Source organism: Arachis hypogaea, chromosome 12 (genome assembly GCF_003086295.3).
Source record: "Arachis hypogaea cultivar Tifrunner chromosome 12, arahy.Tifrunner.gnm2.J5K5, whole genome shotgun sequence".
Lineage (NCBI taxonomy): Eukaryota > Viridiplantae > Streptophyta > Magnoliopsida > Fabales > Fabaceae > Arachis > Arachis hypogaea.
The window spans coordinates 10,028,684-10,045,149 of NC_092047.1; the positions used below are offsets into that span (position 1 = coordinate 10,028,684).

The following is a 16,466-nucleotide window of genomic DNA, read 5'->3' on the forward strand; positions in this document are numbered from 1 at the left end:
CTTGAGAATACATCACAGGTTCCAAGAGAGTATCTGGGATAATTGGGATATATGACATGAAATCTCATTAGTCATGGGTAATTGAGGTCTCTGTGGTGTTAAGGCTAGAATAATGAGCATCATTCTCCGATCCGGAAGATCTGACCTTGTTTGTGGTGTTTTGAGTAGGATCACCAGAGATTGAATTACGTGAGCTTCACCCTCGTTCAGATTGGATGACCATTAGCACCGGCGTTTGATCTGGATCAGAGGAGATTAATGACCACTAGCCCCGGCTTTAATCACTTACAGCCTTGCCATTGAATGAATCACTCATTGTTAAAGTAGTCAGTAAGAAGTATTAATCCGGAAGAACAAACATTTTCAAGGCCTTAACTGATTTCCCATCATTGTTTATATATTAGTTCTTTATTGTTTTGTTTTATGCGCCTACAACAACAACAATTATCCTTCTATTCGCCTGACTATGATCTGCAAGATAACCACAGCTTGCTCAATCCAACAATTTTCGTGGGATCGACCCTCACTCACCTGAGGTATTACTTGGACGACCCGGTGCACTTGCCAGTTTAGTTGTGTGAGTTCAAATTTCACGTCCCAAATTTTTGGTATCATTGTCGGGGATTGTTCGTGATTGACAAACTATCGGTTGTCTTGCTACTTAGATCAGGTACTTTTTACTGTTTTCCTATTAATTGTGTTTCTTGTTTTTCGAACTTTCTTGGTTTCTTTTCTTAATATTTTTCAAAATTTGTCTTAGTCATGATTTTTTTTTGTTGAGTCTTGTGTCATATTTTAAGTTTGGTGTCCTTTTGGTTCTTGTTGATTTTTCTCTTATTGATTTTTCGAAAACCGTTCTTGTTGTCTTTCTTTGTGTTCGAAATTTTCTTTGTGTTTTTCCTTGTTTGATTTCAAAATTTTTAAGTTTGGTGTCTTTTAGTGTTTTTTCTTTTCAATTTTTCGAAATTTAGTGTCTTTAATTTCAAAATTTTTAAGTTTGGCGTCTTACTAGTGTTTTTCTTTTTTTTTATTTCAAAAATATATTTTATATTTTCGAAAATTTTTAATTTAAATTCAAAAATTTTAAGTTTGGTGTCTTGATTAGTAATCTTGTTTTTCTTATTTAACTTTTCTATCTTTAAATTATTTATCTTATCATTTTCTTTGATTTTCAAAATTTTGTTATCTTATCTTATTTCAACTTTAAAATTTTAAATTTTAATATCTTGTTAGTTTTGCTTTCTTTTAAAATTTGAATTTTTAATTTTTTTTTTTAAAAAAACTTATCTTATCTCTAATTTAAATTCAAATTTTAAAAGTTTAGTATTTTGTTTATTTATCTTTCTTTTAAATTTAAATTTTAAAATTTTTAAATTTTTAAAATCTAATCTTATCTTGTCTCTCTCTTGACTTTTTCAAATTTTGTATTTCAAAATCTTTATTTGACTTTTCATTTTTAAATTTCAAATCTCTTTAAATTCGAACTCTATTTTTTTTAGTTAGTTGTTTGATTTATCTTATTTTAATTTTAAAAGTTTGGTGTCTCTTTAATTCTTCTTTCTCTTTCCTCTTTTTCAAATCTTTCTAACCCCTTTCTCTCTCATCTTTTTCGAAAATTTCTAACTCTTTTCTCTCTCTTCTTTTTTCGAAAATCTTCTACTTTATTCTCTCTCATCTTTTTTTTCGAAAATTCTCAACTCTTTCTCTCTCTCTTTATTTTCGAAAACCCCTTTTGATAAAAGACACCTTTTATTTTCTTTTCTTTTTATCTAAGTCTCTCACAACTTGTGAGTCACAAGGAACTCTCTATACTTTGACATAGACACTCCTTTCTTTTTCTCTTCTTGGATTATTTCTTTTTGTTTATGAGTAGGAATAGGGATAGAGAAGCTCTTCTTGATCCTGATCCTGAACCTGAGAGGACCCTACGGAGGCGTCTGCAGCAACCTCAAACAGCAAGAAGGAACCTCACAGAATCTCCTGAGCAAGAAGCTAAAGATACAACTATGGCAGCTAATCCAAAAGCTGGAGGAGACGCAAGAAAGGTCCTTTGTAACAGCCCAGACCACCCGTTAGCAGGATATTATCTGCTTTGGCACACAAGGCCTCACGGTTTTGCCTTTGACGATAGGGATGATAGCCGAAGCCCCCCACACTCACTCGTCAAAATGCGTCATGCTAGGAAGAGGTATCCACACCCTTATAAGGCATGCTTCATTCCCCTCCCCAACCGATGTGGGACCTTACAATCCACCCTTCTAAGGGAGCCCAGCGCCCTCGCTGGCACATCAATCCAGACTCCGGCTCTGATACTATCTGTAACAGCCCAAACCACCCGCTAGCACGATATTGTCTGCTTTGACACACAAGGCCTCACAGTTTTGCTTTTGACGATAGGGATGATAGCAGAAGCCCCTCACACTCACTCTTCAAAATACGTCATGCTAGGGAGAGGTATACACACCCTTATAAGGCATGCTTCGTTCCCCTCCTCAACTGATGTGGGACCTTACAATTCACCCCGCTAAGGGAGCCTAGCGCCCTCGCTGGCACATCGATCCGGGCTCCGGCTCTGATACCACTTGTAATAGCCCAAACCACCCGCTAGCACGATATTGTTTGTTTTGGCACACAAGGCCTCACGGTTTTGCTTTTGACGATAGGGATGATAGACGAAGCCCCCACACTCACTCGTAAAAATGTGTCATGCTAGGGAGAGGTATCCACACCCTTATAAGGCATGCTTCGTTCCCCTTCCCAACTGATGTGGGACCTTATAATCCACCCCCTAAGGGAGCATAGCGTTCTCGCTAGCACATCGATCCGGGCTCCGGCTCTGATACCATGTCATGAAACCACTCATCCCAAAAGTTTAAGCTGATTTTGGGGTTCACCTAGGATCGAACTCTTGACCTTTCAGATCTAGAGCTCTGATACCATCTGTAACCGCTCAGACTACCCGCTAGCACGATATTGTCCACTTTGACACACAAGGCCTCACGGTTTTGCCTTTGATGATAGGGATGATAGCCGAAGCCCCCACACAAACTCGTCAAAACGCGTCATGCTAGAGAGAGGTATCCACACCCTTATAAGGCATGCTTCGTCCCCTCCCCAACTGATGTGGGACCTTACAATCCACTCCCTTAAGGGAGCCTAGGGCCCTTGCTGGCACATCGATCCGGGCTCTGGCTCTGATACCATCTGTAACAGTCCAAACCACCCGCTAGCACGATATTGTCTGCTACAGCACACAAGGCCTCACGATTTTGCCTTTAACGATAGGGATGATAGCCGAAGCCCACCACACTCACTCGTCAAAACGCGTCATGCTAGGGAGAGGTATCCACACCTTTATAAGGCATGCTTCGTTTTCTCCTCCCCAACCGATCTGAGACCTTATCGGTTGGGGATGGAAACGAAGCATACCTTATAAGGGTGTGGATACCTCTCCCTAGCATGACGCATTTTGACGAGTGAGTGTGGGGGACGTCGGCTATCATCCCTATCGTCAAAGGCAAAACCGTGAGGCCTTGTGTGCCAAAGCGGACAATATCGTGCTAGCGGGTAGTCTCGGCTGTTACAGATGGTATCAGAGCCAGAGCCTGAATCGATGTGCCAACGAGGGCGCTGGGCTCCCTTAGGGGGGTGGATTGTAAGGTCCCACATTGGTTGGGGAGGAGAACGAAGCATGCCTTATAAGGGTGTGGATACCTCTCCCTAGCATGACGCATTTTGACGAGTGAGTGTGGGGGGCTTCGGCTATCATCCCTATCATCAAAGGCAAAACTGTGAGGCCTTGTGTGCCAAAGCGGAAAATATCGTGCTAGCGGGTGGTCTGGGCTGTTACAGATGGTGTCAGAGTCAGAGCCCGAATCGATGTGCCAGCGAGGGCATTAGGCTCTCTTAGGGGGTGGATGTAAGGTCCCACATCGGTTGGGGAGGGGAACGAAGCATGCCTTATAAGGGTGTGGATACCTCTCCCTAGCTTGACGCATTTTGATGAGTGAGTGTGGGGTGCTTCGGCTATCATCCCTATCATCAAAGGCAAAACCGTGAAGCCTTGTGTGCCAAAGCGGACAATATCGTGCTAGTGGGTGGTCTGGGCTGTTACATATTAGCGGACAACTTGCGACGAGTTAGGTTCAGAAAAATTCCTCGCTAATTAGCGTCAACTAATCATTCTATTTTGTCGACAAAGTTAGCTTGCATTTAGCGATGAGTCTGCTACAGTAGAGTTTATCACTAATTAGCGACTAACATTCAGTCCATTTCTTCTATTGAATTAGCTTTTACTTTAGTGATTGATTTGCGACTATCTATTCAGTAGCTAAAAAAACTTTCTGATGAATTAGCGACTGTTGTGTTTGCCTCACTGATTTGCGATTTGTAATTAGAGAGGAAACCATTAGTTGCTAGGAGGTAGCTAAGCCGTCACAAATTATATTTTGCGTCAGATTAGCGATGATTTTACGACTCTTTTTGTGGTAGCTAATCAGCCATATTCTTGTAGTGTTCAGAACCAGAGTAGTGGCGAAGAGCGGCGGTAGCAACAGAAGATGATGAAGCTACCGCCATGGAATAGGGATGGCTGGTTGAAATTAAAATTGCAATTGAAGAGGGATAGGACTTTGGAGGGCTGGGGTGCCACGTAAGTTCAGATAATAACGAAGCAAGTGCATAACTAAAACATGGTACTTTTGTCATATGGAAGGCATCTTACGTGGGTACAAGATCAGTTTTCGATCTATTGTGGGTACATATGTCAACGTTATCATCTTTTATGGGTACAAATGGTCATTTATTCTAAAACAATGGGATTAATTGGTCTTGGTTGTGAAAATTAAAGATTTCAAAAAAATTTAAGATGCTTATTTGGTTGGCGGTCAATAAGGCCCTCCCAATTGCTATTTTTTGCTTTAGAAGAGGTCTTGCTAATTCTGATATTTATCCTCAATATAACATGACCCGGTCCTACATTATCTTAGGGAGTGTAAGGCAACCAAAGCAATTTGGGTGAGTCTTGTTCTCCGAAGAAAGGACAATTTTTATGAGCGGTAGGTTAAGAAATAATATCAAGGGAAGAGAGTTTATCTTTGCATCAACAATTTGGTGGATTTGAAGACATAGATGCCAACACATTTTTGGTGTCGTTGTTGAGTGGTCTGATAGAAGGATGGCTAACCTAGCAAGATCTAAGGCGAATGAGATCCAAGGACAAATGTTCTTCTTCTACTTAGCTAACTCTCCATTGCAAAGTCCGATTTGGTGACCTCCTTCATAGAATGTGATAAAAATTAATTGTGATGTTAGTATATATTATGATGAGTAGGGGTTTGCAGATTTTGGGTGTCTCTTAAGGAATTATGCAAGTACTTGGATTCTTGGTTGCTCTAGGGCTCTTCCTGCCTGGATCATAAAGAGGTGCGAGCTCTTTGCGGTCCTGGCATGGGAGTGTGGCTTCCAACAAGTTATATATGAAACATATAGTTTAGATGTCTTCCTTTTTTGGGTGGTATTTGAAATTCTGATAATGCTTGTGACATAGATCTTATAAAGAAAATTCAGGAGTTGCTGATTCGATATTGGAATGTTTAGTTCAATCTTATCAAGTGTGATGCTAACAGCGCTACTGATTGACTTGCCAAAGTTGGTGCGAAGGATAGCAGAGATTACCTGATGTGGTTAGAGCCTGTGGAGGCACGCTAGACCACCTTTTCTAGAGAGACGTTGCTAAAGCTTTTTAGCCTTTTTCTCTTGTTGTCTTCTGGTTCTTGTTTAATTTGTCCAAAAGCAAAAAACAAAAAATCTTATCGCTAATTCTATTTTGTTGATAGTGATGTCGGGATGTCACTTGGGTCACCAATCTTGACGAGGTTAACAATCCCACTATGGTGAAAGTAGCCAAGAAATCACCTTGGTTGGCTAAGCCAAGGATGCACTTCTTACTCTCAAAAAGTCTAGAGAAAAATAAGCACACAACTTATTTAATATATATAACTCAATCAACTCATCCTCATAAGCAAAAAGGGTACATATGCATATTTATACTAGTAGCGGAGAAAAAAACCTTTACGACTTGGACAATGTGGGACTAACTCATAACACAATATAATAATTTATGTTAAACTAGGCTGCTTTAATTAACGACACAAACGTAAAGACATATGCTCATGCATCATTCTCCCTGGGTTGGAAAGAGCTCATGCATTATCCTCCATGAGTTGAAAAAAACTCCGCCTGTATTGGCAAAAAATTCCATTGGTGAGTGCATTTGGTCTTAAAAGATGTGAAAAGGCATAGCTCAACTTGATTCTTTTGACCATCTACATGTCGTAACAGAGTTAATACGATCTTCTTGCCATCTTTGATAAAATAGTATGTATTTTTGAAACCATCATGAATAGCTCGATGATCATATTGTCAAGGACGTCCTAACAGTAAGTGAAACATGTCTATCGGAATGACATCACACCACACTTTATCCTTGTAATTATTTTCCATAGAAAATTGGATTAAATATTGCTTTGTTACTTTAACTTCATTCTCCTTTTTTAACTAATGCAAGTTATAAGGATGATGATGTAATTTGGTTGGAAGCTTAAGTTTGTCTACCATATAATTTGAGACAACATTTTCACAACTTCCGCTATCTATGATGACCTTGCAAACCTTATCTTTAATAGTGCATCTTGTGTGAAAGATGTTGTGGCATCGCTAATTCTCGTCTTCTATTACCCTCGCAGTCAGGGGCGGAGCTAGACTAATTATTTAGGAGGGCCGTGTTTAATAATTTACTAAAAATATTTTATATTACTATTTCTAATGATAAAATTAAAAAAAATTAAATATATAATCTCAATCAAAGTAAGACAATAATATATAAAAGTTACCACTTACAATTTTGTATCATGAAAAGGCTATTCGATGTTTTTTTCTATTTTCAAAATCATCTATTATTGAATTTGTGTCAAAAATACCTGCTAATTCTTTTTCTATATAGATGACCAAATTGGTTGCAACAAATTCATCAGCCATCTTACTTCGGAGTCTTATCTTAACAATTTTCATTGCTAAAAAAGTTCTTTCTGTTGTTGCTGTAGACACTAGTAGAGTCAAAATAAGATATATTAATCTATCAACCATGTGATAAGTTCTTGATTTTCCCATTTCTTGTAACTTGTTGCACAATTCAGAAAGTGTACCAACGCCTTTCAAATGATTTGGTATTTCATGCTGATAATGTTGCAACTGAGATTTCAAAATATTTAGCTCATTAGAAGGAAAGTCAAGGGGATAAAACTTCTCTGCTAACTTGCTAATTTCTTCAATGTTAAATGATTTAAAATTGTCCTTAGGATCCAAAGAACAACTTAAAGTCAAAAGCTCTATTGTTTGCTCATTAAATCTACTATTCAACTCTTATATTTGAGAGTCAATTGTTGTTAAGAATACATCTTCCAAAAACATTTTCTCATTAATATGAGTGCTCAACTGTCACATTATTTGGTTGACGAGATCGACCTCTTCCAAAAACTATTGTGCACTCATATTTGGGACTTCATGAATTTCATGCTTTTTACAAAAATCTTTATTTGCAAAAAAATTACACCATCCACCATCTCTTAATTGTTGAAGAAGTAACTTCGATATAGAAAAAACATGCATTGCATTAAGAATATCTTGAGATTGTTGTTGCAGTGCTTGGCAAAGAACATTAGTGATTCCCATAATCTCTTTCATCAAGCGCAAAGTGAAAACAAATTCAAATGACAACAATGTTTTATTAACACCATAAGACTCATCTCTTTGTGCATAAGTTGTTCCGTCTTCATTGATATTATTGAGAACAATGTTGGTAATAGTGAACATTTTTACCAAACTGCAAATAGAATTAAAGTGAGAGCTCCATCGAGTATCTCCAACTCTTTGTAAAGTGCTTACTTGATTCGCACCTTTGCCTGTTTCTAATTCATTTTGAACAACCAAGTTTGCATTTCAATTGCTTGAACTTCTTGTAATTGATCATGTTTTTTTGAAGAAGCACTAACAATAGTGACAATAGAGTTTAATTGAGTAAAAAATTCATGAATCTGAAGTACCTCTCTTAAAGCTGCCACCAGTGCTAATTGTAACCTATGAGCAAAACAATACACATAATATGCTTGTGGAGAATCTTTAAGAAATAAAGCTTGCAAACCATTCCACTCACCTCGCATGTTGCTAGCACCATCATACCCTTGACCTCTAATATTTTCAACTTGGAGATTATAATGAGAAAGGATAAAAATCAATTCTTTCTTTAAAGTTGTTGCACAAGTATCACTGACATGCACAAGATCAAAGAATCTCTCTTTAATAAAATTATCTAGAGTAACAAATCTCAAAACAATGGTCATTTGTTCCTTTTTAGATTCATCTCTACCTTCATCAATAATAATACAAAATTTGGCATCTCCAATCTCTTCTGTAATTGAATTTTTCACTTTAGTAGCAAGAATATTTAAAATTTCTTGTTGGACATCATTTGAAAGCATTTTTTGGAGCATTTTTCAAAATATTATTTTTCACTCTTTTATTGTAAAAGATCCCAAAAATTTCAACATTTCCTGAAAGTTACTTCTGTTACTTGAACTTTGGCTTTCATCATGTCCTCGATAGGCACAACCTTGAAATGTCAACCATCTAATACAATCTATAGATGCTCCTAGTCGAATTCGATTATTTTCAATCTCTTCTGATGTTTGCTTATGAAGAAGTCTGTCGATATGTTGTGATTGTTTCATCAAATCATCCCATGATTTTAGCGCCTTATGATGAAATGAGTTGGGACCTTTGCCAATGTGATTCAAAAGAGCATATTCTTTTCCACTATTTACTTTCTTCCAATTCTTAAAACCATTTTCAATAAAAGCATTTGAACCCGTGTTGATTCAAGGTTCCTTAGCAAAAAGAAAGCATGAAAAACAATATATGGCATCATCTTCTATAGAATATTCTAATCAAGATGGGAACAATTTAAACCATGAAGCTTGAAAGCCACGATAATTTTTATCACCAGAAAATGGATAGTTATCAAGAATTGGTTGATTTGGCCCAACTTTAATATAAACCCAACGGATTTCATCTCTTTGATTTGGAGAGAACTTTCAAATCATTGGTCGCATTCGAAGATCTTTTTCCAAATAAAAAACATCCAGTTGATCAGGAAGAAGTCGTTTGAGCTATTCAATGGAGAACTTGAAGTAATAAAATTTGATGACCCCTCAAGTATTGGAGTAGTAATAGTAGAAGTATCTTCATCCTCTTGATCCTTTCTTTTAAAAAATATATCAATGATTTTGAACTTACCCATAATTCAAATGGCCAAATAAGTTCCTATAATTAAAATTATATTTAGCAAAAAGTATAAATTATAGTCTATAATCTTTATAAAATATAAAAATTATATTTCAATTTAAAATAGGATATTAAAATTCAAAACAATAATACTAGTATTGTAGTATAAATAATACAAAATTATAATTAAATAGTTAATTAATAAAAAAACTAAATATACAAACTAATGTATAATAACATAAACTTAATTAACAAATAATAGTAAATTAAGTAAATAACCAAATATATAAAAAACATAAAAAAATTAGGTAAGACTAATAGAAAAATAATAATAAAAAAAACTTTAAACAAAAAATTACAACGCTAAATGTATATAATTTATTCTTCCTATCCTTTCATCATACAACGTAATATTTACTAGTCCTTAAGAAATTGTAATATTAAATACAATTTATCTGTTCTATTTTTATATGACTATGTATCTTTGTTGTTAGTTAAATAATTCTCTTGAAATAAAAAAAATAAAAATAAAATATTTTTTGGAAAAGAAGAATGAAGAACTACTTGTTGAACTACTATTTTTTTTTAATCTGCAAAATAAATAAAAAAAGTCAAAGAATAGAAGATTAAAGTGTTGTTACCGCTGCAAAGTGAAAGTGAAAATTTTGAGTGGACGAGAACATTGGAAGAAGAATAGGGATTTATATTTTATTTTTTAAATAAAAATGGACTAGGCCTAGAACTATTATATTTTATTAACACTATACAAAAATAGACTGCTTTTTTTTGTTATGGATTAAAGGACTAATAAAATAACGTTAGTTGGAAGTTTAGAAATAATTATATATATAGTTTTGTTGATTCTCGTCATCCAATAATTATGAATCAAAAATTAAAATTTTGGGGGGCCATTGTCTTCACTCCTATGTGTCTCCGCCCTTGCTTGCAATATTCAAGTTTCGACAAACTACTAAAACTTCTCTACAATCGGCTGAAACTTCTTCAATAGTATAGTCAACCTCACATTTCTCCTCTTACTCCTTGATTGGTTCTTCATTTATCTTTTCTTCGGTAAGAGTAATAACCCTTCTATTTGGACAATCAGCAGCAATATGCCAAAAATTTTGAGATTTAAAGTATTTCTTATCTGATGATCCACGATCCATGTTGCTTTTAAAAGATCCTGCCTTCACTTCTTGTTGAACATCAATGATGACATTTTTGTCTTTTGACGACTGAGTATTTTTTCTTTGTATGCTTTGCTTTTCAATCCTTAATGATAGCCTAATGACATCATCTAAGATCCAATATGGTTGTAGCTGAATAACATCAGAAATTTTTTGACTCAATCCTCCAAGATAACAAGCAATTGTTTGTTCTTCAGGCTCTTGAATATCACATTTCATAAGCAACTCTTCAAAGTCCATTATATATTCTTCTATAGATAATGACTTTTGCTTTAAATTGTGAAATTTGATGAAGGTGTCTTGCCTGTAATATTCAGGAAGGAACTTGCGCTTGAGCTCACGACGCATTTTATCCCATGTCTTGATCTTTCTTCTTCCTTCTCTTTCTCGCTAATACTTGAGATTCTCCCACCAAACTGATGCATGCTTCTTCAACTTGATTACTACAAGCTTCACGCGCTTGTTGTCCAAAAATGTCTTTTAACTCGGACACTCTTTCCATTGTGCAAAGCCAATCGATAAAATCATCTGGTTGGAGTCTCTCTTCAAACTCAGGAATATCAATTTTAATTCCTAAGTCTTTAACTTTCGTGTGTCGTGCTCTTCTTGTGGAAAAATCTTCAGACGAAGAAGAATAATGAAATGGATTTTTATTATCATCTTCGCAAGAATAACTGTCTTCATTCTGCTTGTCATGATTATTTTGAGCGGCTTCATATTTTGCAAGTTGCTTTTGCAACTCCTTAACTTGACAGCGTAACTCCTCCATTTCAATCTCTTGAGTAGTTCTACGCTTTGGAGCCATCTTTTACTACTATGCGATGAGGTTGATGCTTGGGCACCGATGTTATGATGATGATGATGATGATGACAACGATGATGGGAATGTACCAATGATTATAATGATGGGAATGCACTAAGATCATCAACAACGGTAAAGGCACCAAAGAAGAGAAAAGAACGATATTATCGGAACTCCGCAGAAGACAATCTGCACTGACGACGACTCGTACCAACAGCGAGAGCACCGCACTAAATATCTGTACCCACGAACGAAATAACAATTTTACTGGAATAAGGCGATGACCGACCTTGCTCTAATACCAAACTGACATCGGAACGTCATTTGGGTCACCAATCTTGGCGAGGTTAACAGTCCTACTATGGTGAAAGTAGCCAACAACTCATCTTGATTGGCTAAGTCAAGGATGCACCTCTTACTCTCAAAGAGTCTAGAGAAAAATAAACATACAGCTTATTTAATATATAACTCAATCAACTCCACCTCATAAGCAAAAGAAATACATATGCATATTTATATTAGTAGGGGAGGAGAAAATCTTCATGACTTGGACAACGTGGGACTAACTCATAACACAATATATATAATAATATATGCTAAAGTAAGCTATTTTAATTAACGACACAAATATAAAGTCATATGCTCCTACATTAGATAATAGCAATAGTTCATAGAGTTGGGAGCAACAACAATGACAATTAGTATTGTTGGGGTTAGAGTTGATTTGGAGTTAGTGTGTAGATTTCAGTATAGATTTAGATTTAAAATTAGAGAAAAATAAAACTGTGGAAAAAAAATAAATAACGACTCATTATAAAAAAGATTAAGCATAAGAATAGAATTAAAATTTATTTTCAAATGATTTAAAAACAAAATTTAATTAAATTAAACGTTAATAGTATTTTTTAAAATTCTTTAGCTACAAAATATGTACTTTGAAAAAATTAAAAGAAAAAAGTGAATATCTGATTAAAGAAACTTGTTACAAAAATCACAAAATCGTCTGACTCGTGGAACAAGTTACAAAATCAACTGAAAAATGAGTGTTCTGCACACACAACAACTAACCCGAACCCTCTATTCTTCTTTTACGTTTGTTAATTGGTAATAACGAGGAGAAACTGTATAAGAACTTTTTCTTTTTCGAGTTTTTGATTGGCCAAAAGTGTTACAAATTACAATGAATACATTATGCATATTTATTTATATGCATATTTATAAAGGTTTCATTATTTTTTTGCTTGCTCATCTACAGAAGCTGAGATACTAGGAGAAACCTCATTATGATCATCTTTCGATACATTCTTATCTTCATGATCCTGTTCCTCTTTTTTTTCTTGTGGTCCACGAAAGATGGATAGCATGCCATTGGTATCTATAGGATATAGCTCTGTGACTTCATCCATGCCCTCCTCATCATCATCATCTAGAGACACTACATCTTGCATACTCAGTTGATGGTACTCCACGATCTCCCTTAGAAAACGATTTTCACGACAACATGTCTCATTCTCATTTGCCAACCGAGCCTTCTCCGCCAGAAGCGTCTCTAGTTGAAGCCGAATCTGTCAAATAAGCAGTTTAATCAAATATGTCAATTTATTTAATATTTTTTAATTATTATATTTATATAAATAATCATTTTATTTATGTATTGCTTGTTAGTTATATAAAGATATTTTGAATTTTTGATAGTTAAGATGTGAGGATGTATTCATTGTAATCTTACTTATTTAATTACTTATTATATACATATAAAAAATTAGTTGTTAAATTAGTCAATATATATTTTATATTAATTATACTAAATATATACTAAAATTAATTATAAAAAATATAAAATATATGTATTAAAATCTAAAAATATATATTCATAATAAATTAAACTACTCGTATATTTATATTCAAATATATAATAACTAATTTTAATAATTAATTTTAGTGTGTATATAATATTTTTTATTTTATTTATTAATATATATTTTATATTTTAATATGTATTTTATATTTATGATTAATTTAATAGTTAATTTTTTTATATAAATATAATATGACTGCCTATTTATTAAGATATTACTAGATACTCAAAATATGTGAAGTTATATTTTTATTCATAATTTTTTTAGAATAGTACTAAGACTAATATAATTTATTATTTTTGTCATGTAATTAATTAATAATATTTAAAAGTATTAATTAAAAGTATTAGACTATTAACTAAAATTGTTAACCAATATAAACTAAAATTGCCGATGAATTTTAAAGTTTTCTCATTTCTTTGATGTAATATAATGAACAAAAAGCAATGGAAGAAGATGATGTACCAAATCATCATCTGCACGGTTTTGTCCCTTCTCACGACCCTCACGGTCCCGAAGTAACTTGTTCTCTTCTTCTAGTTGAGCACACCTTGCTTTAGCAAAAGCCAAATCTGCTTTAACGGTTTTTAGCTCCCGCAGAAGTAGTTTTGCTTTAGCAGCAGTTGCCATTGCCACCTGTAACCCAATAAAAAAACACAAGTTGTGCTTGTCATGTTATATTAGAAAGGTAAAAACTCAGTAATATATTTTTTTTTTACGTGAAATTGATAATTTAGAATTGTTAGATAATTTGATTGAATTATCATTTTAAGAATTTCCAGTCACCAAAAAAAATTTTAAGAATTTTTAATTATCAACTTTACATGAATAACAGCACGTCTTTCACCTATTAGAAATCAAAACAAACAAATAAATAAGAGAAAAAGACAATGTCTTCTTCTATTTCTCTACCCTCTGCGTATGAAACATACATTCTGCTCTGTTTTATATATGGATGCAGATTATAATTAATTACATGGTTGCCACCTTACGTCGCGGGATGCCTTGAGTTGAGTTTCATGGATAGCGGTGGGGTTGGATGTGGGGCCTCCTGATTGCTGAGGCCATGGATTCCACGTCCCAGTGTCTTTATTTGAGTCTTCGCGATCAGGAAAACTACCATTTACATTCGCCTTTATTAATTGACTTCTCAGCTCTCCTGTTTTCCCTTCCTGAACCAACCAATTCAAACAAAATAGTGTATTAGTAGTACAATAATACTACACCACCAAGAGATTGTATCATTTTAGACCATTAATTAGTTACATTAGTATTTTTGCACATAAGTCTAAAAAAAAAATATATATGACAGAGTGTTGAAGGTCAAATACCTGATAACCTTAGCTTTTTACATTATAATAAAGATTAATAATTAAAATTACTAAAATGTTAATATTGAAACACCTGATAACCTATTTAAATTATAAAGGCATAAAGGAGGCATCTAAATCTAGTCACCTGATAAGGTCGAGCAGCTGGAGCAAAGGTATTATTAAAAGATTGCAATCTTAGTTTATCGTTGTCGTCCAGAATATCCTTGCCTTTTTGAGCCACCACTCCCCAAAAACCAGACTTGGAGTCACCTCTCCCTAAAGCATCTCCGCTAATATCATATGACTGCATGTAAACTTCGTCTCGTTAAAGTATAAAATATTTACCATATTAACTAATTTTACATCTAACGTTGGGCCAAATAAAAAAAAATTAATTATTCTATTAGTTTTTATAATTTTATTAAATTTTTAATTAAATTTTTATATTTTTTATTGGGCCTCTATTTTGTAATTAAATTTTTGTTACGATGAAAATGTTGTAATTAACAAAATATTCTATTAAATAAAATGAATAACTTATTACTTAACTGAATATTTTTGTGACTATAAGACTTAATAATAAAATCTGATAAGTATAAAAATTTAATTAAAAAAATATATAAAAAATTATTTAAAAAGTTTAGTAAAATTAAAAAAACGAAGGGAATAATTAAACAATAGAAAAAATGGAGAAACGACGAAGAGCGATAGTAACAAATAATAATAATAAAACCTTGGATCGGTGATGTTCAGGGGCGGCAAAAGAAGATTTAGTGGAGGAAAAAGAGAGGGAGGATGGATCACGAAGAGAGGCTTTGATGGCCTGAGCAGCAGCGAGGGAGGATGTCGAAGATGTTGGAGTAAAGGAAAAGGAAGAGGACAAAGTTGCTGATGAACGAAGATGACGAGAAGCATCGTTCATGTTTGTAGTTGCAATTCCATTATTTTCCAGCGATGAATCCAATGGTTGTTGCTGCAAATGAAACTCTTCCTTGAAGGTGGAAGCCCTTGACAATCCTGCTTGCTTTCTTCTATACGCCATTATTTTTAATTTCTAATAATAGTAAGAATGCTCAGACTCAGCCACGGCGCGTGATCACCACGGGAACAGCCACTGCATCTACCGTGATGACAAAATAATGATGTATTCAATTCGGATTGAATACAATACCATACCAGTTTCATGTTTGAATTGCTAACCAACTCTTTCGCCTATAATTGCATTGCAACACACAAGTGGCTGGTGGATGCCACCTTCAACGTAGGACTCGTAGAAATTCATGGGAACCATCCTCCGCCTCTCTTTTATTTATTTATTTATTTTTTTCTTTCACATTATTTAACCACCATTAATGGTCATTGGTCAATAAAATATATAGATTAACATACAAAGATCAAATTTATAATGGTTTTTGTTTCGAGAAACACTACAAAACGAGCACAACTTATAAGTTTTACCCAACAGTTTAATTAATAATATTTAAAAGTATTAAAAAAAATAGTATTAGATTACTACAACTTACTAGCAATATAAATTAAAATTATTTATCTTTAAATTTTTTTCTTTTAGTATAAGTAAATATTTGAGGAAATTAGTATTAACTATTAAGAGAAGTTTTCTTTTATGATAATACATTAGGAGAGATTAATTGAGAAAAATATAATATATATTTATTTATTTTTTATGTACTGATAATATAAAAAAAATTTATATCCTAACAATCCATTAAGGAGGTGGAGGCTATAAATAGGAAGTGAGAGTTAGTGTGAGGTGTGTGTGAATCACTTGTAACAAACACTTGAGTAATAAAGTGTTATTTCCACCAAATCTTTCTTTCTCTTGTGTTCTCTTGTATTCTTAGCTTTCTTGCTAAGTATTGAGGGTTAAGATGACTTGGTCTTAGCTCAAGAGGTTGAGTAAGTCCGAGTGTCGGCATGGTAGTGTTGGAGTGTATCCAAGGCTATG

At 34.1% G+C, this 16,466-nt stretch overlaps 1 protein-coding gene across 1 annotated transcript; it reads right to left on the reverse strand.

Moving 5' to 3' along the window:
• Nucleotides 1–12,450: 12,450 nt before the first annotated feature.
• On the reverse strand, nt 12,451–15,892 carry LOC112726764 (uncharacterized). The gene is made up of 5 exons (XM_025776284.3): nt 15,234–15,892; nt 14,646–14,804; nt 14,180–14,359; nt 13,653–13,823; nt 12,451–12,893 (listed from the first exon to the last, which is right to left on the reverse strand). Exons 1-5 carry the CDS (start codon nt 15,540–15,542, stop codon nt 12,558–12,560), a joined length of 1,155 nt encoding a protein of 384 aa, XP_025632069.1. The 5' UTR covers nt 15,543–15,892; the 3' UTR covers nt 12,451–12,557.
• Nucleotides 15,893–16,466: the final 574 nt, after the last annotated feature.

What these genes read in the sequence shown, in the direction of transcription:
- LOC112726764 (XM_025776284.3), bottom strand. Translation starts at nt 15,542, where the DNA reads ATGGCGTATAGAAGAAAGCAAGCAGGATTGTCAAGGGCTTCCACCTTC. An exon ending in CAGCTGCTCGACCTTATCAG is followed by an intron (nt 14,360 to 14,645) that starts GTGACTAGATTT and finishes TGGTTGGTTCAG; the next exon opens with GAAGGGAAAACAGGAGAGCT. An exon ending in AACTCAAGGCATCCCGCGAC is followed by an intron (nt 13,824 to 14,179) that starts GTAAGGTGGCAA and finishes ATTGGGTTACAG; the next exon opens with GTGGCAATGGCAACTGCTGC.